This window comes from Carcharodon carcharias, chromosome 12 (genome assembly GCF_017639515.1).
Source record: "Carcharodon carcharias isolate sCarCar2 chromosome 12, sCarCar2.pri, whole genome shotgun sequence".
NCBI lineage: Eukaryota > Metazoa > Chordata > Chondrichthyes > Lamniformes > Lamnidae > Carcharodon > Carcharodon carcharias.
This window is the reverse complement of record NC_054478.1, coordinates 66,815,804-66,838,525: the sequence shown is the minus strand read 5'-3', so window position 1 is coordinate 66,838,525 and position 22,722 is coordinate 66,815,804. Positions and strand designations below refer to the sequence as shown.

Below are 22,722 nucleotides of genomic sequence, written 5' to 3'. Positions count from 1 at the left end.
CATTCGGGAGAGCTGGGGGGGTTTCAGACAACGGGAGGGGCTGGAGCAGGCCAGACGTTCGGTGGGGTGGGAGGCTGGGGGTGTCAGACATCAGGGACTGGACATCGGGGGCACTCAGACATCGGGAGGGGTTGGAGTGGGCTGGACATTCAGGGGGTTGGGAGTTAGGGAGTTGAACATCGGGAGGCGGTGGGGGTGTTGTACCTTTGGGGGCTGGAGGGGATTGGAATTTCAGGGGCTGTGGTCGGACTTGGGGGTGTGGAAGGGTCAGGTCTGGGTGTAAGAATCAGGCCCATGGGGAGGGCTGTCGGATGAGGAGTCCTGTGCGGGTGGGGGAATCTCATGGGGGGGGTTGGCAGGTGGGGAATACCATGGAGGCGGTGGTTAGTCAAGGGTGGTGGAGTTCCCGAGGGGAGTTGGGGCTGTGGAGGGAGTCTCGTGTGGGGAATCGGCCTGGGTCTTTTCTGCATATTTCTTATAAGTAAGCTGAAAGAGGAATTTAAGATTGGAAGTCAGGCTTTGGGGGTCTTTAAATATATAACATTAGACATTAAGCAGTATGAGTCAAGAGCAACCTTGAATCAACAATCATACTTGGAAAGTATTAACTGTATCCTGATAAATTAGGCAAGGTCCTCACAGAAAGATGACCTTGTATCCAAAGAAGAAGCAGAGCAGTTAAGATGCTTAATTGGACAATTAAACTGGCTATGCACTCAGACAAGACCCGTTACCAGTTATGACATATTTGAACTATGTACTATAATGAAACATTCTGCAGTTGAGGAGGTTCTTGGCTAAATAAAACATTTAAAAAATTTAATTCTGAGAAATAGGTTCACAAGTTTCCAGCCTTGGGTAAACTGAAAGATATGAAGTTAGTCTTTTTTTTGGGGTGCTTCCCATCCCAATCTGCCAAATGGGTATTTGACTACAGCTAGGTTTATCGTTTTCTTGGTCGATGAAAATGGTAAATGTTGTCCCTTGGCCTGGGTAGCCAAGAAAATAAAAAGCATGGTTAAAAGTATCCTCACTGCAGAAATGTTGGTACTCGTGGAGACAATAGATATGGGATTGTTCCGAACGAACATCCCTGAAGGAAATCCCACACAAAGGCATTCTGAGAAAAGTTGGCCCATTGAGTGCTATGTTCTGTTTGGGATAATGCGCAGCCAACAAAGTGTCATAAAGAAAAGGCTGAGGATTGGCCTTGCTAATCTAAAAGAAATGTTGAAGAGAAACATCTCCAAAATAAAATGGGTGGACACCAGTTATTGTTTTACCACTGTTTTACAAAGAGGAATGCGAGTTTGTGGTAGAGGGATATCTTGTGTTATGATGAGTTGTAAGAAATATGAAAAACTAATTTGTTTTCTTTGATTGCTTTGTAATTATTGAAGTATGTAATTTTTTAAAAACGGATCTGTTATTGGTTGCCTGATTATATCGTTAAAGATACTGACCACAGCTGATTGCTGTGCAAACCAAATCTCAGAGGGAAACTTGGCTTACGAGACATATCCTTTTTTCGTATTCTGAAAATGAGAAGATGACGTACAAATCTCAGCAGTAAGAAGTCCAGTAACACTTTTGGGGCCTTTTAAAAATTAAAAGTAAAAGTTTTATTAACAAGAAATAAAAGAAAACTTAAACACAAGTTTACAGTTGCACAATTAAGAATAGTCTTATAAACCATTCCCCCAAAACAGACTCTCCACTTGGTCAGACCCACAAGTAAACACCTTCCAGGCAACACTCCCTTACAGATGTGTAACTTTAAGAAATCCAGCACTGTTACCCAAAGCAAACTGCTATCGCTTCAATAAAGGCATGCCACTCTGTTGTGGAAAACCAACCTTCAGAATACAACTGCTTTTTGAAGCCCAAGGCTTTTCTGGCCTGACTGGATGGCTGGTTCATATGGCATCTCCTCCCAGTTCAACCCAGAATAGCTGCCAACTCAGCTCCAGCTGCTACCTCAGCAGCTTAAACAGCTCAACAGCTATCCCCAGCGATATCACACAGCTCCACAGTAACACAAATACCTTTTTTTCCCCTTTCATATCAGGTTCCATTGTTCTCAAACCTCTTTGAATTCTAATCCTTCCAAATATAAAATCTTTCATGTCTCTATCTTGTCATTGCTTTGGGTCAATAAAATATAATATCCCCCCCTTCTATTTACCTGTGGAACTCCTGCAAGGTGCAAACATGTTTCCTGATACCTCTGACTCCCCTTTGATATTCAAACAAACTTATCTAAAAATGCAAACACTATATCTAACCTATTTACTTGTACTACAACCTAATACCTCTATCCTTTTCATGTTTTAAACACCCAGGCAACATGGCTCCTATTAATCTCTGCCCAGCTTAATTAAATCATACACCCAAACAGACACACACAGCCTTTTCCACAGAATATCACAATATTCCCCAAAATTTAAAAAAAGATCATTTCTCACAACACATAGGTGATGGATATTTTTTAAATACTGAGAACACATAAAAAGAGAGTCATGTGGCTCGTTGGTCTAGGGTTATGATTCTCGCTTAGGAATTTTCATGGAGAGAATATGCTAGAGTTCTCAGTACCAAGCCTTCTTTGTTGTCTATAAAGGTTCGAGTCACAGATTGTGTTAGTGGTTGAGGTAGTCGTTCAACCTAACAATCTTCCTCTCTTCTGTGGTTACGTTTGCACCCAGGTGTCCTTGGAGAGAAAGCATGCATGTCTGCCAGTATGCTTTAGGCCTCCCATGACTGCAGGGCACCAGAGGGGCTAGAGTGCATCATCTTCCTCCCCCCACCAGAATATTATTTTAATTTATGTAAGTTTCTTTAAAGCATTGATTTTGTTACAGGGCCCAATTTAAGGGTTGTTACTTAATTTGTTTTAGTTGGTCTGTTTATTTGGTATACTCAAAGTAGTAAAAAGAGAGTCAGCTAGGACACTGGGTTAGTAGTTAGGAGGCAGGATTCTATAATGCTGCATCCTGTGAATAAACCTACTGCGTTCTGTTTCGTACTTCACCATCTGGCTTGGATCCATTTAACAAAACACGTAGCCCTTCTCTGTACCTCCTCCATATCCTTTTTGAAATCAGGAGACGAAAACTGCACACAGCAGAATCTTCCCAACTCTGAGTGCTGCTTTGGAGGTTGGACTTGGAGCAAGTTGCATTGAATTAGTTCCTGGATGTGTGTCCCCCTCCAACCAATCTTGCCCGCTGGCCCTAAGCAGCACGAATACCTGCCCAGCAGCAGTGGGTAGATTATTAGGGACAATTAAGGGTTCACTGAAGGCCACTGAAAGGATCACTGAAAGCCGAGGACACTGCCAGAATTCTCCTAGCGTTGAACTGACTCCTGTATCAATGAGGAGGCAGCCTCCTGGTGACAGGCCAGAGGGCCAAAGGACCCTTATCTCACTGGCCCCATTATTAAGCTGTATGTCTGCAAAGAATGGAGCCTGGACCATGACTACTTCTGTGGCGGGGCTTTCCCTTTGCACTGATGACAGTAAGGGTCTTCTGTATTTTCAAATCTTAGGCAGACTATCAAGGGCTCCTTTGTTTTGAGGTGCCCTCTCTCTACAGCCTGCCACAGCAGCACCAACTTCACCATGTAGGGCTGCCATCTGTGGGCCCTATCACCTCAGAAATTGGCTGACCATCCTTAATTAAACAGCAAATGCCAAAGTGGCTTCTTAATTGTCCACCCCCAAGAAGATTCTCCGTCAGCCCACCTCTGACCTCTGCTATTTCAAGACATGGAAATGGCCCCAATGCCTAAAATATTTAAAATACAGAAGATCCTGTCCAGTATTTCAGATGGGGTATCACAAGAGCCAAATACTATTTTAAAGTTATTTCTGTGGATTTATATGTTCTTATGCATCCCAACACTTTTTATCAGCCTGGGATCATCACACTATTGGTTTTAGTGACCTGCCCATTAAAATTTCAAGATTTCTTTTCTGTGCCAATACTTCAGGTACCTTCCCATTTAGTACATAATTCACATCAACCTACCCTCTGCCAAATCTCATAACCTTTTATTTCCCTGTATTAAATTGCATCTGCTATTTCTCTACTCACTGATCGAGCTTGTAAAGATCCTTTTGAATTTGCAGGCTGTAATATTGCTTGTTTGTTCTGCTTCAAGAGGGCAGGAAAGTCATAGGCATGCAGATGTGCAATTGTGCAATACTGTTTTAACTATGAATCACACCCATCTCTTAGGAAATGCAGTAACTAAGCATTTTGAGAGATTAAATGGAGCTCTGCCTAGTGAAATCATAGATTTTCCTCTGCGGATTCCATTGTACCTATGCTTTGAGGAGAAAGATGAAGAGGACATTGAGAAAGAAAGGAACATACGAGCATATGAAATAGGAGAAGTAGGCCATTCGGCCCCTTGAGCCTGCTCTGCCATTTGTTAAGATTATGGTTGATCTGTTTGTGTTTCGAATTCCACATGCCTCCGATAACCTTTGATTCCCTTGCCTGCCAAAAATCTATTTTTCTCGGCCTTAAAAGTACTTAATGAACCCCACTTCCACCACCTTCTGAAGCAAGAAGTTCCAAAGTCGCACAACCCTCTAAGAGAAAAAAATTCTCCTCATCTCTGTTCTAAAGGGGCAACCCCTAATTTTAAAACAGTGCCCCCTAGTTCTGGCCTCACCCACAAGAGGAAACATCCTTTCCACGCCCACCTTGTCAACACCGTTCAGGATCTTATATGCTTCAATCAAGTCACCCCTCACTCTTCTAAATTCCAGCGGAAACAAGCATAGCCTGCCTAACCTTTTATCATAAGACAACCCCTTCATTCCAGGTATCATTCTAGAAAGCCTCCTCTGAACTGCCTCCAACACATTTACATCCTTCCTTAAATAAGGAGACCAAAACTGCACACAATATTCAAAATGTGGTCTTATCAATGCCCTGTATAACTGAAACATAACATACTTATTTTTATGTTCAATTCCTTTCGTAATAAAGGATAACATTCCACCAGCCTTCTTAATTATTTGCTGTACCTACATACTGACTTTTTGTGACTCATGCACGAGAACACCTGGATCCTTCTGCAGCTCAGAATTCTGTAGCCGTCGTTTAAATAATACTCTGCTTTTTATTCTTCCTGCCAAAATGAACAACTTCACATTTTCCCACATTATACTCCATCTGCCATAGTTTTGCCCACTCACTCAACCGATATATATCCGTCTGCAGGTGCTAGGAAGCTAGGTGAGGGCAGCAGGAATGTGCTGACAACACCTGACCACAGATTCCACAAGACTTACAAATCACAGGGGACGAATCTGTATTTTTCCTATGGACTAATTATAAGAAGGTTGTGCTTTCTCCCTCAAACCATGACAAAGAAATGCCAGATGTTGTAATCTAACTTGCAGCCTCTTTCTACCAGAGGACTGTTTGTAAAGGTGACAACAGCACTTATTTTTTAATATTTCCCCTAGCGACATTAATTGTGTAAATTATACATCAATGCATCACTACAGACACTCATATATGCATTCAGTAAGCACATTTCTGTGTTTATTCAGTTTCATATCAATCCAGCAATGCACACAATATAGTATTATTGGAATATAGGGTGCAGCAATGCTCATCTGTTGACAATGAATATTTGTATTATTGTTACTGTTGTTGTTCCTTCAAAAGATATCCACACAGAAGAGTCCAGGTTCAATTCTTCATCTGCTCTGAGTTAACCTGTCTCAGCAGAGGCAGCAGTAAAGATGCTATAAGTAACCTCATAACCCTTGCAGTATAATAAGAAAGCCAACCAGGCTTTCCATTTGGGATTGCTGCAAGTGTATTCAGATGAAGAGAATATAAGGGTTAGATTTCACAATCTACATGATTGGATGGTCATTTATTCACCCTCAAAGCTTGTGTAAACAAATGTCCATTTGATCAGATCCAGGCAGCAACCCATGCTCATTGAACCATATCTCTCATGACTTTGCAACTTCAGGAGATGTAGAATGAAAAACATTCAGCATAAAAGTAATGATGTACAACGTAATTTAAAAAAATTAAGCATCCACTGTGCTCAGCAATTTACCTTTGCTGCACAATAGTGTGACCCATTTCCTGCCCCATTGGCTGTTTGCCAGCATGGGAGGCACTTCTGCCACATGGGGAGATGCTAGGTAAACTCTGGCAGTCTCCCAGCAGGTTCCCAGGGGGCCCATCTTTATAGCTGCTCTGGGGCTCATGAAGAGGCCTTCCTGATGGCAATGGCCTTCCCTGTGGCTATTTGTGTCACTACTGGAAGGTGCACAACTCCCTGAATACCAGGATCTGCCTGCCTGGCCCCAGCATGGTTAAAAAACAAAGCTTATCTTTCTGTCAAGGGCAACTCAATATGGATACCCTCTCTTTCTTCCTGCAGCTCAGTAGTGGCCACCTCTATCATTGTAGCTGCTAACCGCCAACCCTGTGATGGGGCTAACATCTGCAAAGACACAGACCATCATCCTCAATTGGATAAAAACAAAAAAACTGCGGATGCTGGAAATCCAAAACAAAAACAGAATTACCTGTTCGAGTCCAAGAAGGAGTTGAAATATAAGCTGGTTTAAGGTGTGGGGGGGGGGGTGGGGAAGAGAGAGAGAAGTGGAGGGGGTTGGTGTGGTTGTAGGGACGTTGTCCCTCAACCTCAAGTTCTGTCGAAGGGTCATGAGGACTCGAAATGTCAACTCTTTTCTTCTCCGCCGATGCTGCCAGACCTGCTGAGTTTTTCCAGGTAATTCTGTTTTTGTTTTGGATCCTCAATTGGATGGCAGTCCTGGAGGTAACTTCTGAATTGACCACCATCAGTAAAATGCCACCAAGAATCCTGGTGCCTGCCTGCAGATATGGGGGGGGTGGGGGTGGGGGGGGAGAGGGTGGGCAGGACCCGCTTTCTATCCTGGCGGTGGGACTACTCATTTTTCGATAAAATTCCAACCTTACTGCCAGTGTTTATACATTTACAATAGCCAGGTGGGTGAGGCTTCTAAAGACAGGCCCTGAAGCTATATAGCATGGGATACCATCAAATGTATGCTTAACTTATTCTTTTGAAATTCTTATTATTTTATAGTAGATATAACCAATTTAAAATAAGTGGGCTATTGTCTTTATTAGAACAACAGTGAAAGGAAATGCAGAAGATTCATCTACTAGAATCGTACTCCAAGGTCATAGATCCTTACATAGGATTATAGGAAAGTGCAGCCCAGAAAAGATATTGGTCCAGGTTTTGCTGTGAGTAATGAAGGAATGGTTTTTTGCAGTTCACATTGCTTACAGCTACCCAAAGTGTTTTTACAGGCTTGTCAACAGAGAACTATATTAATCCAGGATCTAATTCAGGCTGTATCCTCTACAGGGGAACAATGGCTTCTTTGAGCAGAACAAACACCAGAGAAGCTATTCAACCAATCAGATTGAGGAATCCTCACTGAGGTACACAGACTGCAAAACAGGAAGTAAAAAATTAGAAATATAAATTACATTTAAACCATTTGACAGGAAGCAAACTAAAGGTTGGAACATATACATGGGAATGGGGTACAAACATAAAAGGGGGAAAAAAAGAAAAACTAAAATAAAAGTTATTGTTTTAAATCTGCAACATTATTTTTCTTGCGAGGGAACGAGACTTGATACATGTAAAATTAATTTTTCGGGGCTAGAGAGGCTATTCATCAATAATTAGCACTTATTACATTTTTTAAAAACTCAGTTCTTCCTGATTACAATATCCCTAACATTTTCATTCATATTCGGCATGATACTAGTAATTACAGTTCACTCCATTAAGGTGATTTCTGAACAAATTCCATCAGTGAAGATGGCTACAGCTCAGCCTGTGGAAAAGTATCACTGATAGCAACCCGCAGATTTCTGTGTTTAACTGCCAATGTGCACCAGGTATTACTGTCATTTTAACCCTGAAATCCTCACCATTATTAGTACAGCAAAATCTAGCTGGCTTCAATGTCTTTGAGGTAGCATATATCCCATAAAACCTCACATATTCCTCCATCAAATTATTCTCTAGGTATATATCCAACTCTCTTGAATCTGCTGTTACGGTCAGCCCTCAATATTTCCCTTGGCAGTTAATTTCATACATTCACCATCTCTGCATAAAATAGCTAAATCTGAACAGATTTCAGTCTCTTTCAAAAGGTTTGGGGCTATACCCTTTTGTTGCAGAATGTGTATCATCAACATACCAACTATTTACCACATGTATATCCATTGGAGGAGGTCTTGCAGTGCAGTGGGTAGCATCCCTGCCTCTCAACCTGAAGCTCTGGGTTCAAGTCCCACTCCAGGACTTGATGGCCAAGGAATTCATAATGTAGCCAAACAGGTTAAGTTTAAACTTGTAAATCCTTCCAACATACACCAATAGCAGGTGATGAGAGTGGCAGGGATTCCTGATCAATCATGTGATAGAAAGAAGTTGGCAATTTTATCATCACTATCCATAGTCCCAGGCTACAACATACATGTAAAAGTATATGTTGCCACAGAAACTTGAGCTCCCTGACGGGGCCAGTTGGCTAGACAGCTGGTGTGGATTAGATTGCTGCCAACAGCATGGGGTTTAATTCTGGTGGATTTGGGATCTGCCTCTTTTCCATACCTATGGTGAAGGTTGTGGCACTGTGGGTCGAACCTGCCTTGGGTCAGAGAACTCACAAAGAAGAAAGTATCCATTGGTACCTGATCCTTCTCTTTTCCAGTGTAAAATTCTGTAGACATATCTCATAATTGAAATGTCACTTAACAATTTAGTTGTCCTCCAATGCCTTGATATACATGAAAATAAATATTGTGCAGGGCTATGGAGAATGAACAGGGGAATATGACTAATTGGATAGCTCCATCAAAGTGCTGACACAGGCAAGTTGGGCCAAATGGCCTTATCCTGTATTGTTTAATTCTATGCCTTTCCCATAACACCATGACAAGAATTATAATTATATATATATATATTATACATAATGTTCCAGTGGTGCCAGGGAAGTACACTGTACAAACCCAGAATCATTTCCTAAGTTATGTTATGTGCTCTAACCAAAAAACAATTCCTGTGGCTCGACAGTTTAAGATCCTGGCCCAGATTTTTTGGTCTCTAGATTGTTGGAGACTGGATGTATGAACTAGATGCGCATCAGGAACCCTGTGGAAAACCCAACACTCTGACTCCATGGGAATTGCCCAGGAATTTTGAACTTCCAAAGGGCAATTCCCCTGCTCCCTGGGACTCTCCGAAATAGTCTCCAACTCTGATTTAGGGTCAAAGACTTTGCAGAGTTCCAACTTACTTAATGGATAGCTACTCAGGAAATGTTAGACAGATAAATCCTAGCCTAACTCCTGGGTAACTATGGAACAAACCCGCCACCTTCCCACTCACACTGGCCCCACAGACTCCACCTTCAACACCCAATTACAATCCCACCCCCACCCCGATCTCCCAGCTACCCCTCGACTCACCTTCAACCGGACATGCCGTGACTACTCTCCTGACCCCAACTGACTAGCCACCACCATCCAGCTACCCCCACCAACCTGCTCTAACTAGCCCCGTTCTAACTAGCCCCTGAGCTAACAACCCCTCCCAAACCGACCTAACTACCATCCAACCCAGCTACTACACTCACCCACCTCACTATCTCACTCACCTTCCACCCTACCTTCCTGACACCCTACTCACCTGCCAACTCGCCACCCTACTCACCTATCACCCTACCCACCTGCTACCCTACCACACTACCCACATTCCAACCTACCCACCTACCACCCTTCGCACCTATCACCCTACCACCTTACCCACCTGCCACCTTACTCACCTGCCACCCTACCCACTTACCCACTTAACCCACCCACCCTACCTAACCTACAACCCTATCCATTCACTCATTCAACCACTCACCCATTCATGCATTCACAAACAACCAATCATCACCCAGGCACTAACATTCATTGTACATTTAAACTCACCTTCCAACAGCTAGTGCGGTAAAAAAAGTTGTCTTCTGAATTGATTTTCTCCGCTGCTCTCTGCGTGAATTCCTCCACCGACGGAGTTCTTTTGGCTGCTGCACCAGAAGTCAGAGCCTTTTAAACATAAATAAAAGCAAAATACTGCGGATGCTGAAAATCTAGAACAAAAACAAAAATACCTCGAAAAACTCAGCAGATCTGACAGCATCTGCGGAGAGGAACACAGTTGATGTTTCGAGTCCATATGACCCTTCATCAGAACTCATACGAACTCGAAACGTCAACTGTATTCTTCTCCACAGATGCTGTCAGACCTGCTGAGATTTTCCTTTTAAATGTATCTAGGTAAGCACGCAGTTTTCTACCTGAGCAGCATTGGGCACAGCGGTTCCGACTCTGATCGGAAGATTTGTGCACCTATTTGCTTTATTTACTGGTGCTGTGCAATGCGCCAATGACTTCCATAATCTATCCACTTAGTGACTAAAGACCCTCTCTGTGTCATGTCCTGTAGGGCAGGTTAATGCCCCTTAGTTTAGCTTGCCAGTGTTTATTATCTTTTCCCAACTGCATGGCTTATGCATTTGTCCAAATTAAATGGTTTCTGCCGTTTACCCCTCTGTCCAGTTTCCCAATCAATTCAGGACTTTCTGTATTTCATCAGTTTGTTTCTGTTTTTGCAAGTCTGCCCAGTTTTGTATTACTTTAAACAAAAACAAAAATACCTGGAAAAACTCAGCAGGTCTGACAGCATCTGTGGAGAGGAATACAGTTAATGTTTGGAGTCCATATGACTCTTCATCAGAATTAAATATAGAAATGAGGTGAAATATAAGCTGGTTGAGGGGGTGGGACAGGTTGAGCTGGATAGAGGGCCAGTGATAGGTGGAGGCAAAGAAGCGATTGCCAAAGATGTCATAGACAAAAGGACAAAGGGGTGTTGATGGTGGTGATACTAGCTATGGAATGTGCTAATGATGACATTAAGAGTAGAAAGCAGGATGAGCAAGTGACAGATGGCCTTAGTGGGGGTGGGGGTAGGGGGAAAGGGATTGAAATGGGCTGAAAGGTAGAGATAAAACAATGAATGGAAATACATTTAAAAATAATGGAAATAGGTGGGAAAGGAAAAATATATATTTAAAAAATTTTAAAATTATAAATTATTGGAAAAAGGGGATCGGAAAGGGGGTGGAGATGGAGGAGAGATTTCATGATCTGAAGTTGTTGAACTCAATGTTAAGTCCAGAAGGCTGTAAAATGCCCAATCAGAAGATGAGATGCTGTTTCTCCAGTTTGCGTTGAGCTTCACTGGAACATTGCAGCAGGCCAAGGACAGACATGTGGGCATGAGAGCAGAGTGGAATGTTAAAATGGCAAGCGACAGGGAGGTCTGGGTCGTGCTTGCGGACAGACCAAAGATGTTCCACAAAGCAGTCACCCAGTCTGTGTTTCGTCTCTCCAATGTAGAGGAGACCACATTGGGAGCAGTGAATGCAGTAGACTAAATTGAGGGAAGTGCAAGTGAAATGCTGCTTCACTTGAAAGGAGTGTTTGGGCCCTTGGATGGTGAGGAGAGGGGAAATAAAGGGGCAGGCGTTGCACCTTCTGCGGTTGCATGGGAAAGTGCCGTGGGAGGGGGTTGAGGTGTGGGGGTGATAGAAGAGTGGACCAGGGTGTCCCGGAGGGAACAATCCCTGTGGAATGCTGCCAGGGGTGGGGGGGGAGGTGGTGAAGGGAAGATGTGTAGATGTGTTTGGTGGTGGCATCATGTTGGAGTTGGTGGAAATGGCGGAGGATAATCCTTTGAATGCAGAGGCTGGTGGGGTGATAAGTAAGGACAAGGGGGACCCCATCATGGTTCTGGGAGGGAGAGGCAGGTGTGAGGGCGGATGTGCGGGAGATGGGCCAGACACGGTTGAGGGCCCTGTCAACCACCATGGGTGGAAAATCTCGGTTAAGGAAGAAGGAAGACATGTCAAAGGAACTGTTTTTGAAAGTGGCATCATCAGAACAGATGCGACAGAGGCGAAGGAACTGAGAGAATGGGATGGAGTCCTTACAGAAGCGGGGTGTGAGGTAGCTGTGGGAGTTGGTAGGCTTGTAATGGATATTGGTGGACCGCCTGTCACCAGAAATTGAGACAGAAAGGTCAAGGAAGGGAAGGGAAGTGTCAGTGATGGACCATGTGAAAATGATGGAGGGGTGGAAATTGGAAGCAAAATTAATAAATATTTCCAGATCCAGAGGAGAGCATGAAGCAGCATCGAAGCAGTCAACGATGTACCGGAGAAAGAGGGAGGGGACCTGAGTAGGACTGGAACAAGGAATGTTCCACATACCTCATAAAAAGACAGGCATAACTGGGCCAATGCGGGTACCCATAGCCACACCTTTTATTTGGAGCAAGTGAGACGAGTTTAAGGAGAAATTGTTCAGTGAGAGAACAGGTTCAGCCAGATGGGGGAGAGTAGTGGTGGATGAGGATTGTTCGCGCCTCTGTTCAAGGAAGAAGCAGAGAGCCCTCAGACCATACCGGTGGGGGATAGTGGCGTAGAGGGATTGGATGTCCATGGTGAAGAGGTGATGGTTGGGGCCAGGGGACTGGAAATTGTTGATATGATGTAGGGCGTGAGAGGAATCGCAGATGTAGGTGGGAAGAGACTGGACAAGGGGAGAGAGAATGCATTCAAGATAGCAAGAAATGAGTTCCGTGGGGCAGGAACAGGCTGACACGATCGGTCTGCCGGGACAGTCCTGTTTGTGGATTTTGGGTAGGATGCAGAAGCGGGCTGTCCAAGGTTGGGAGACTGTGAGGTTGGAAGCTGTGGAGGGAAGATCTCCAGAGGAGATGAGGTCAGTGACAATCCTGGAAACTGGCTTGATGTTCAGTGGTAGGGTCATGGTCCAGGGAGAGGTAGGAGGAAGTGTCTCCGAGTTGACGCTTAGCATCTGCGAGGTAGAGGTCAGTGCGCCGGACAACAACAGCACCACCCTTGTCAGCAGGTTTGATGACAAAGTCAGGGTTGGACCAGAGATTGGTTATTGTTCTCCCTTTTAAGTCACATATGTACAGTGTAACGGTTTAGCACTGATCTCTGAGGCAATCCCCCAATTATGTCTCTGCGTGACGTTCCAGCTCCACCTAAAATCACCCTTTACTACATTTAATATATCTGATATACTAAAGGACCAAAGGCCTATTAGTCAGCCATATTTTCATGGTATTGCAAAATAAAAAGCCTGCTGTCAACTAATGATAGTTACGTCAGGAACATTTGTGTCAACAACCTGTTGAGCTGTATGTTTATTTTGACTTCCTTGATATTGATGTGTCACTGTGTACCAGGGCAGATCAAACACACATAAGTGACCAATAGGAAGAATAACAACACCGCTATGCCCACTGCATATCAAACCAAAATTCAATGCACATAAAATGGAATTGTCAATACCACGTTATTCATAAGGGAGTACAGTAGGATAACCTGCGGACTAAAGAAGAACTTCCAAGTCCAAATTCACAGTTTTCTGTACTTTCCAGGATATTTTAAAACTTTATATTTAACTGTAAGTGAACAAGTATTTTATGTTTCTATCTGGTAGCTAGTCATTATTATAAATATTTACTTAATTTTTAATTTTTCCAGTTAGAAATAATTTACTTTAACTTATTATTTTTATAACTGTTTATTTGAATTTCTGCAGATTATTAATAGATATAGAAAGCGATCAGCATGGCGCCAACTTTAACCAATAATCCTGAAGGAATTGTAGATGAACAAAGAGACTGCAGAGAGTGAGTACTTTCTGTTTTTCTCAGAACTCAGCACAAAGATTCAGTAAAAAAAATTCTCTCTGTCTATGATGAGCTAAAAGAGGACATAAAATTGTTTTTCTAACAAAGTACTGTTTAATCAATATGAAATACTAGAATTGAAGAAAACTGAAATGAAAAGCTTTTTCAATTATTCCAGAAATGGCATAGTCCGAGCAAAGAACCCTCACTTGGCCTCGATGCCTGAAGACTTTCTGTATCATTTTGATCTTGGAACAAAAACGCATAATCTTCAAGCAATGTTTGGAGATGTGAAGGTAGGCAGTTATTTGGGTTGGGGCAGATTAGAATAACAGCAGAAAGCAGTAAAAAATCACCTTTTAACATTTTTTTTCTGTTGGAGAAGGAAATCAACGATAATAGTAGTGGTTAAATTAATTAAATTGAGCAACCAAAATTATGTGAATTAGACAAACAGCAGATGGTAATTGAGAGCCACAATCCAATTGGCAAGAATTTATAATATTGCAGTGATTTCCATGACTACATTACTCCTGTATCTCAACCAGGCTTTACTGCATTGCTCAATTTTTGAAAGAACTGAAAAAGTACATATATAAATGAAATATCAGAACTTCACCCCTTTCAGGTATTACTTGGTTAAGTTAATAACAATTTAGATTGTCAAAACAGGCTCAACGTTTACTTTCTGTTAATGCAGTTTATTTCTCTCAGTTCAAGGTTCACAGAATCACAGAATCACACAGTGCAGAAGAGGCCCTTCAGCCCATCGAGTCTGCACCAACACGTGAGAAACACGTGCCTTTAAAATTTTTAACCTATTCAAACTAATACCAACCCCTTTGACCCAGATTTCTCCCTTTCCTTGTTCATCCTTAGAGGTGAAGATGAACACGTTCATCATCTGAAATATTTGGTAGAGTTTCGATGGGTACATAGGTGACTACCAAGGTCACTTTGTGTCCGGAATATTCGGCTACAAATAGGACAGGATATCTCAGATGATAGAGTTTTGGATGTGTTTCTGGCTGGGGATTTCCCCTCCTTGCACTTTTTTCTCTGCCTCTGATATGTGCTTGCTTTCGAAGGAGGCAGCACCATTTTTATTTAGTGCACAAGATGCAGCGATCTGGATGAGCTTCTCTCAGGAATTGATGTCAATATCAAAACTCCTAAGTGAAACCTTCAAAGTTTCCTTTTGACCACCATGAGTGCACACCACAGATTCAAACTCTCCATCAAAGATGCACTGTTGGTAAGCGAGTGGCAAGCATTCTGGCTACATGACCAGCCCAACTCCAGTTGTGACTGTCTCAGTATGATGTTGATGCTTGACCTGCCAGCTCAGGTGAGCACCTCAGTGCCTGGTATTTTGTTCTGCCATCTGATCTTCAGAAATTTTCAAAGGCAGCTCAAAATTTTCAAAAGCGAAAGTGGTTGAGCTTCTTGGCATGACACTGGTATACCGTCCAAGTTTTGTGTGTGTAGTAACAAGTAAAATAAATTATATTACATGAGACAAAAAGGTTGAAAAGATCTCCATAAAAACTCAAGAAAATGATTCATATATTTACGATTTTTTCACCCCAGCTGTATCTTTACAGATAAATACAAATTCAGAAAGATAAAACAAATTACTGTATCTGTCTATTACTCAGGGTAAGTATGCAGTACACGTGAACCAACTGACGAACTGTGGTCAGACACGTCATATTCCAATGTAAATGATAGATGTGACCAAAGCAGATTCTATGGATTTCTCAACAACCTACCCAAATGTTTGTTATACTGTGAGCCAACCAGTTTCACTGAAAATTTGTCTTTCTCATGAGGGTTTCCAATCTCCATTTTTAAAGATCTTGCCTTAGAATTCTCTCCAAACATCACTCCCACTCAGACAGCTTCAACAGAGATCCACCTCTAGGGTTTCAATCTTGCCTTCTGAGATTCCTTTCCTCTGGATTTCTGCGTACACTCAAGCTTCACTTTCCAAACACAGTTTCAGATATTTGGCTGTGTCAAGCAGAACACTACTGCTCCAAAAAGGTATATTTTCCCCAATGACCCACAGCATGGTGTCACCAACCTTCGGCTGATCTCTCAGATCTTCAGGGCTTCTCTCAAGCCCACTTAGCTTCAAGTCTGCTCCCCACCGCTCTCTCTCTCTTCAATTTGGAGCCCATTGCTCTGCTCCTTTCTCTCAACTTTACTTACCAGGATCTGTTTCTGACCTCTGTCCTTGTCCTTTACCTGGGACTGTCTTCTGGGATCTGTTTCTGCCCCGCTCCCTGGTTTGGGGTCTTCTTCTTTGTTTCAGACCTTCTCCCTGTCCCCTTCCCTGTGTCCTGCTCCCTGGGACACCTTCTCTGCAATGGCCCTCTGGTTCCAGGTCACCTGACCTGCTTTTCACACCATTTCATTTTATTTCTTCCTTTCCTTCTCCGTATGTGCAGAGGGCCGGTTCCTGGCCTGAAGACAAAAAAAAACCATTAACTGTGCATGTGCGGCCACTTCCCGACCAGCGCATGCTCCAAAGGCCCGGAGTTCTGACTGCCAATTTAAAAGTAAGTATCACGTTTCATCACAATAGTGATGACTTCACATTGAGGCAAACCTTGTGGAGGCAATGCTTCTCCTCTAGTACTTTCCAGATCACCTCATTGTTTTTGTGAATTTAATCTTGATGCTTACAAAAGATAGGGCCAAGGGCCTCTGGAGCAGTGGAGTACACTGTATCCCTGAAGGTCACCCAGTCATCCTCGATGCAGTGTGTCTATTTTCGCTCTACACAGGTGACTCTGGAATTATTCTGAGACAATCCTTCATCTCTGCCTGTTTGAGCCTTGAGACATTGAGATGCTTCTGGACCTTGGATTTTTGGCTTTCTTGCCAAATTGTCTGCTCATGTCACCAAACATGCCCGCCACCAACAAGAGTGGAAAATTCCACCCATATTCAATTCAATTGCATTGCATAGAACAGGGGTACATCCAAGACACATTGTTGTGATTAGGGAAGCTGAAACCTGTGTTGGTGATTAAGAGCTCATGTTCAGCACACAGCTTCAGCAAGAGGAGGCTATCGCAGTTACAACTGCTAACGCCTTCCTATGCTTGGTGATCTGCATCAACTCTTGCATTGAAGTCACCAAGAATGATTAGCTTGTCTGACTTTGGCACAGCAGCAATTAAGAAATCAATCAATATCTCCCTTTACTCCTCAGTTCAAAGGTGTGATTCATACTGGCATGCAGTTACACATCAGTGGCAACCCTCTGGTACCTGTCATCATAAAAAAAAGCCTAGAAATGCAGGGCAAGAGGTCACCGCAGGAACTCATGGGTGGGCTTTAATCAAACGTGTATGCATGTGGAATGTTGTGAAAAGCTAAGCGTAATTCACTCGGGGACATATTCCTCAACCTGTATTTTTTACCTCTGGCAGCCATTAATGGCAAATCTAACCTGTTTATAGTGGCATTGGCAATGGGTGCATGAAGTATGTGAAAACTGGCCAACCAAGCACCCATCTAAAGAGGAAATATTTGGAAGTAATGCAGAGTCTAAAGGTGAAATGCTAAGGAAATTTAAATGGAGCTAAAGCATAATATTGCATATCTGACTTAATTTAAAATCTGAAATTTAGTCCTGTATTTTTCAGTTTGTTTGTGTGGGAGGCAGTGCAAACCGGATGAAAGCTTTTGCACAGTTCATGCATATGGAACTTGGACTAAATGGAAGTGACAGTGACATATTGGATATTTGTGCAGGAACTGACAGATACAGCATGTACAAAATTGGCCCTGTGTTGTCCATAAGTGTAAGTATACAGAGGAGATTGTGTGGGTAAATTTCCTTGTCATTTGGGTGCACACACCCTGCTGGAACAGCATTAACCATTTATGTTTTGTGAGGAAATTCAGCCTTTCCTGCCCAACTTCCAAAATAAAGGAGATTCTCCCAAGTTTCCTCGTGCGGCTGAGCCTCGCACAATCTGTTCACCAAGTTACTGATGGTCTTATTTGAATGTATCAAAGTAAAAGCCAGATATGAAGTAAATCCGTATATTCTGGGGCTGGGCCCAGGATAAAATAATACCTAAATTAGGCACAGCTCAGTGAGGTGCAACAGTTGTCATGGTCACCTGTTTAAGACAGGCTTGAGGAACTCTTGAAAAAAAGAGACGAGGGATCTTTAAATTCACATTTCTGCAGGTAGGAAATTATTCTAAAAAGATTTTTTTTAACCATTCTGCCTACAGAAACCATCACTTGCTTCAGGATGTTTTTCACAGGGTTAGACCATTAACAGCTTTTCAGATTCCCCATCTCCCATCCCATTGCTAACATGCAGTTAAGTCTTTACAAGAGCACATGTGATATTGGCACTTTTTTTGTGTTTTTTCAAGATGGCAATGTCCTGCAGTTACAACTCCTGGTGATGTAGTCCTTATCATCATTTTCCTTCTCCTATGCTGCCCTTTGCCATGGTTAATCTGAAGGAAAAGAGACTAAACGTTAAGATTGGTTGAGTATCACTCCTTTAGGATTGAGAAGATAGGGAAGGGTGTGGAAGGTAGTGGCTGTGTATTGCTTCAAAACGGTGCTAGGGTAGTGTAGAGTACAGTGTCAGTAACCGAAGGTGAGTGGGTTAATGATGGGGGTACCTCATACAGTGACCAAGCTTTGTGGACATTGTGAAGATTGAGTGAATTCTGGATGAGGTGAGCCATTGAAGAGGATGTGTCAAGTGGTAGGGGAAAAGTTAAGTAAGAGATGTGGAAACTTGTGATGCTCCCAAGAGCAGGAAACAAAGCAGGCGGGGGCACTTAATTGTGCCAGAAGCCAAAAGTCAGCTTCCCAACAGCAGGATGAAACTACAGAATTAAGTTAGTGGAGAATTGACGGCAGACAGAGCTTCCCAGCAACAAGCATCAGAAACTTCTTTTAATGCATTTGCATGTCATGCTTGCTCATTAAAAGGCAACCTTGCCAGAATTAAATGTGACTTTCCAATTAAGTAATTAGTGAGCAAGAAACATAAGCCTTCAGATTCATGACTGCTTAAACGTGGTGTGCAGCAGGCGAGGTTGTCTTCCTGGTGGATTTGGAGTGAGCTGGAGCTGCTTTTTCTTTTATGAGGAGCTTTGTTCAACTACTGGAGGGGAGGCATTGATGATTAAGATTGGGTGGAGGCAGTCAGAGGGGGATAGGGCATGGTTGTTCGAGGAAGGGAGGTGGCAAGTCTATAAGATCTCATGAGGAAGGGAGGGAGGAAGCAGGGATGTTCAGTGTCAAAAGTAGGTCAAACAAGATTGTGGGAGTAGTAAGGGTTATGCAGGGAATGTAAATGGCGAAGTTCTGAGAGTCGAGAGTAACAGAGGTAATGTCAGGAATAATAAAGAGAGGGTCAAGGATGATGGATTGCAGTAGAGAGTAACGGGGGAGCAGTTTCACTGTGCCGAGGTAAGCTCAAGGGTCATGGATAGCTGGTCAAGGGTGATGGGGGTGGTTGAATGTCACCGGAGGCGGGGCAAGTGTCATGGAGCAAAGGCTGAGGGTGATGGAGACAAGGTCAAAGGTGATTGAGGGAGGGTGCAAAGTGATGGCTTCCAGTTCCAGAGTCATTATGTGAGTGTCCACAGCCATGGATGCATCAACAAGAAGAGTTTTCTGCAGTGAACCTTGAGAATAGAGTTGACTACAGTGGGGTGGTGGAGACAGGGGGTGGTTGATGCTAAGTATCAGGCTTTCCATTGGTCAAAAAAGCTCAGGACAGGAGGAAAGGCCTCCTGCTGCCATCCCTCCTGTTGGTCCTAAACAGCCTGGAGGAGAAACTGCAGGGAAGCATCACTGAACCATGAAGCTAATCTTTGCCTGTGCTTCGATATTTGCCACTTTTCTTTGGGGCATGAGCAGCTCCAGGAATCCAGATGACAGATGGAGAAGGTGGGCTGCAGGGTTGTGGTGGGGAGGGGGGTGCAGCTGCGAGGTGGGTGGCAGCAGCTCCAGGAATCCAGGTGGCAGGAGGAGGGGAGTGGCAGCAGGCGCAGTCTCCAAAAGCTCCTCAGAGAATGAGAATGATGCACCTGGCTTGTAAAGGATGCATGCCTGTCTGGGAGCTCTTTAAATATGGCACCCATACCTCTGACCCCAAGAGGTAATGATGGAGGCGTAGACTTCAGTCCACCTCTGCTGCTTGATTCGCTGCACTCCTCGCACACAACTGCCTAACTTGCTGATCACCGATGATCACACATCTCCAGCCATCCCACCTACAAATGGAAGTGCCCTGCACTTTCGGCCCCACCACTGACACCCTCGTCACCACCAGAAGATTCTGCCATATGAGATTGATATAGCAGAGGAAGGCATTTTAGGGTGATACATGTAAGTCATTGCTGTGAGAGGGGCTGGTTAATCATAGTGTAAGATCCTGAGTTAGTGCGGTCCTTCACCTGAGTGCAGGGTGAACTTGTGGAAGTCAGCAACTCACATTTATATCATGCCTTTAATATTTAAAAAAATCTTGCAAATTCAGTCATAGTAGCATACACAAAATGGGTATCAAGACAAAGGAGAAGTTGGGCAGAATTTTGCTGCCTTAGTTTTTACATGACCAGCAGAGTAATTTCTGACTCAGGAACCTAGATGCTGGGATAGAGGTCCTTCTGGTTGAACTTACTGGAAGTCATCCAATTAGGAACTCGCTTCCAGGATCGCATGTCATATGAGCTGGGACATGTCAATGAATTTTAATAAAAATTTTTATTCCATTTATAAACACTTCATGAACCCCATCCCGCCCGTGGATGAGGTTCCATGAAAAATGCAAAGGCCGCCTGGGCTCTTCGCCTGCCCGCCAGCCTTAAAGTTGGACGGGCAGCTCAGTTTATTTGTTTAATTAATATTTAAATGGCCCTAATAGGCCTTTGACAGTTTGGCAGGCGCGTAGCCAATTCGGCTGCGCACCCACCAAACTGAAACTCAAAATGACACACGGTGACGTTAGGATGTCCGCCCAATGTCACCGCACGTCATTTTACATCTCGACTACCGGGCACTGCCCCCGTTCACCAAGACGAAGATTCAGGCCATAGAATCACAGTAACACTTGTAGGATTTTAAAATTAAAAGAATTATTAACAAAAAGAAAAACAAATTAAGCACACAAGATTAAAATTACACAATTAAACAGCCTTACAAAACAGTCCCACAAAAAACCTACTTGGTCAAAACACACAAGTAAACTACTTGGCAACAGCCCCCTTATAGATTTTTAACCATAAAAATCCAGTGATATTACCGAAGGCAAAACCTGCTGCTGCTTTAATAAAGTATACCATGGGGAGAATTTTCTCCTCGTTGTGCAGGCGCCCAGCCAATCACTACCCACGATCGGCTGCACGCCGCCATTTTACGTGGGCGGGCCAATTAAGGGGCCCACCCAGCATGACACGCATCCGGAAGCACTGAGCGCTCTGTACGGGCGGAGGGTGGAGGGAGAGTCGGGCCTGTGCTTTTTTGCGCATTTGTGCAAAAGAGTGCAGAAATCTCCCTGAGGCACAGAACTGCCTCAGGGAGATTATTTTCATTATTAAAACTTCAAAAAAAAATAGAAAAAAATATTCAGAAATGTCCCCTGAGCTGGGGCATGTCAATGAATTTTAATAAAAATTTTTATTTAATTTATAAACACTTCATGAAACCCCATCCCGCCCGTGGATGAGGTCCCATGAAAAATGCGAAGGCCCTGGGCTCTTCGCCTACCCATCAGCCTTAAGGTTGGACAGGCAGCCCTGAGAATCAGTTAAATTAGTTAATTAATGGCCTTAATAGGGCTTTGAGTTCGGCGGGTGCAGCCGACTCCACTGCGCGCCCGCCAAACTGAGGATCAGAATGATGTGCAGTGACGTCGGGACACACGGCTGATGTCACTGCATGTCACTTTATGCATTGGCAAGCGGGGCCCGCCCCCACACACCAACCAGAAGATTCAGGCCCATATGACTTCTCAGTGTCTTCCACTCTGCTTTGAAAAAAAACAAAAAGTTCAGGAACACACTACCCTCTGAAAACATAGACTTTTCTGGCTTGAAACTGAGTGGCTGCTTCAAATTCACAACTTTTCTTAGCACAGAGCTGGTCTCAGGACATCTCCCCCACACAGCCAACACAACTCGGCTAAATATCTTTCATTAAATGTCCTTTTCCACTATGATCGTAAACTCCATTGTTCAAAGCACCTGTTTGAACTCAATTTTCCCAAAATATAAAAAACTTTCATGTTTTCCTATTGCCTCCACTTTCAGGTAAAATAAAATTTAATAACCTTCCCTTGTTTACCTATGAAACCTTTGTAAGTTGTAGAAGTCCTTTGTCACTTCTAAACTCCCTTTGAAACTTAACAGCTGAAAAGTCCAAGTTCCTACTTGTAATACAAATTTCAAATCCAACCTATTTACTTGTACATACACTATAGCCCCTCATTACAAATGCATGCATTTAGCACCTTTACCTTTCATCTCACTGCTCCCACAGGCAAGCTGTCTTTACTAACCTTACCCCAGTTTACACATACACAGAGACACACACACACACACCCTTCTTTACAGAATACCACCATATTCCCACCCAAAATGAAAAAAAAACTAAAAACTGGGAAGTAAGAATACTGGTCCTAGCTGGTCTTGTATACTTTATCATGGAACACCAGTAAAACTGGGAAATAAGGGTACTGGTCTGTACTATCATTTCCTTCTGGGCAAAAGTATTTTTTCTAAAAATCCATCTTCACAAAATATATAGAAAGAAAAAGAGTAGCTAAAGCGAGCATTGGTCCCTTAGAGGGTGAGACTGGGAAATTAATAATGGAAAATGAGG

General features: G+C 43.2%; 1 protein-coding gene across 1 annotated transcript in view; it reads left to right on the top strand.

The window, feature by feature from the left end:
* upp2 (uridine phosphorylase 2) overlaps positions 1-22,722 on the top strand; it is a 60,732-nt gene that overhangs the window by 21,663 nt on the left and 16,347 nt on the right. Inside the window, exons 2-4 of the mRNA XM_041201097.1 lie at positions 13,752-13,842; positions 14,021-14,138; positions 17,502-17,660. Of these exons, the coding sequence (XP_041057031.1) occupies positions 13,781-13,842; positions 14,021-14,138; positions 17,502-17,660 (339 nt within the window). The 5' untranslated portion in view covers positions 13,752-13,780. The remainder of the gene's footprint in view (positions 1-13,751; positions 13,843-14,020; positions 14,139-17,501; positions 17,661-22,722) is intronic.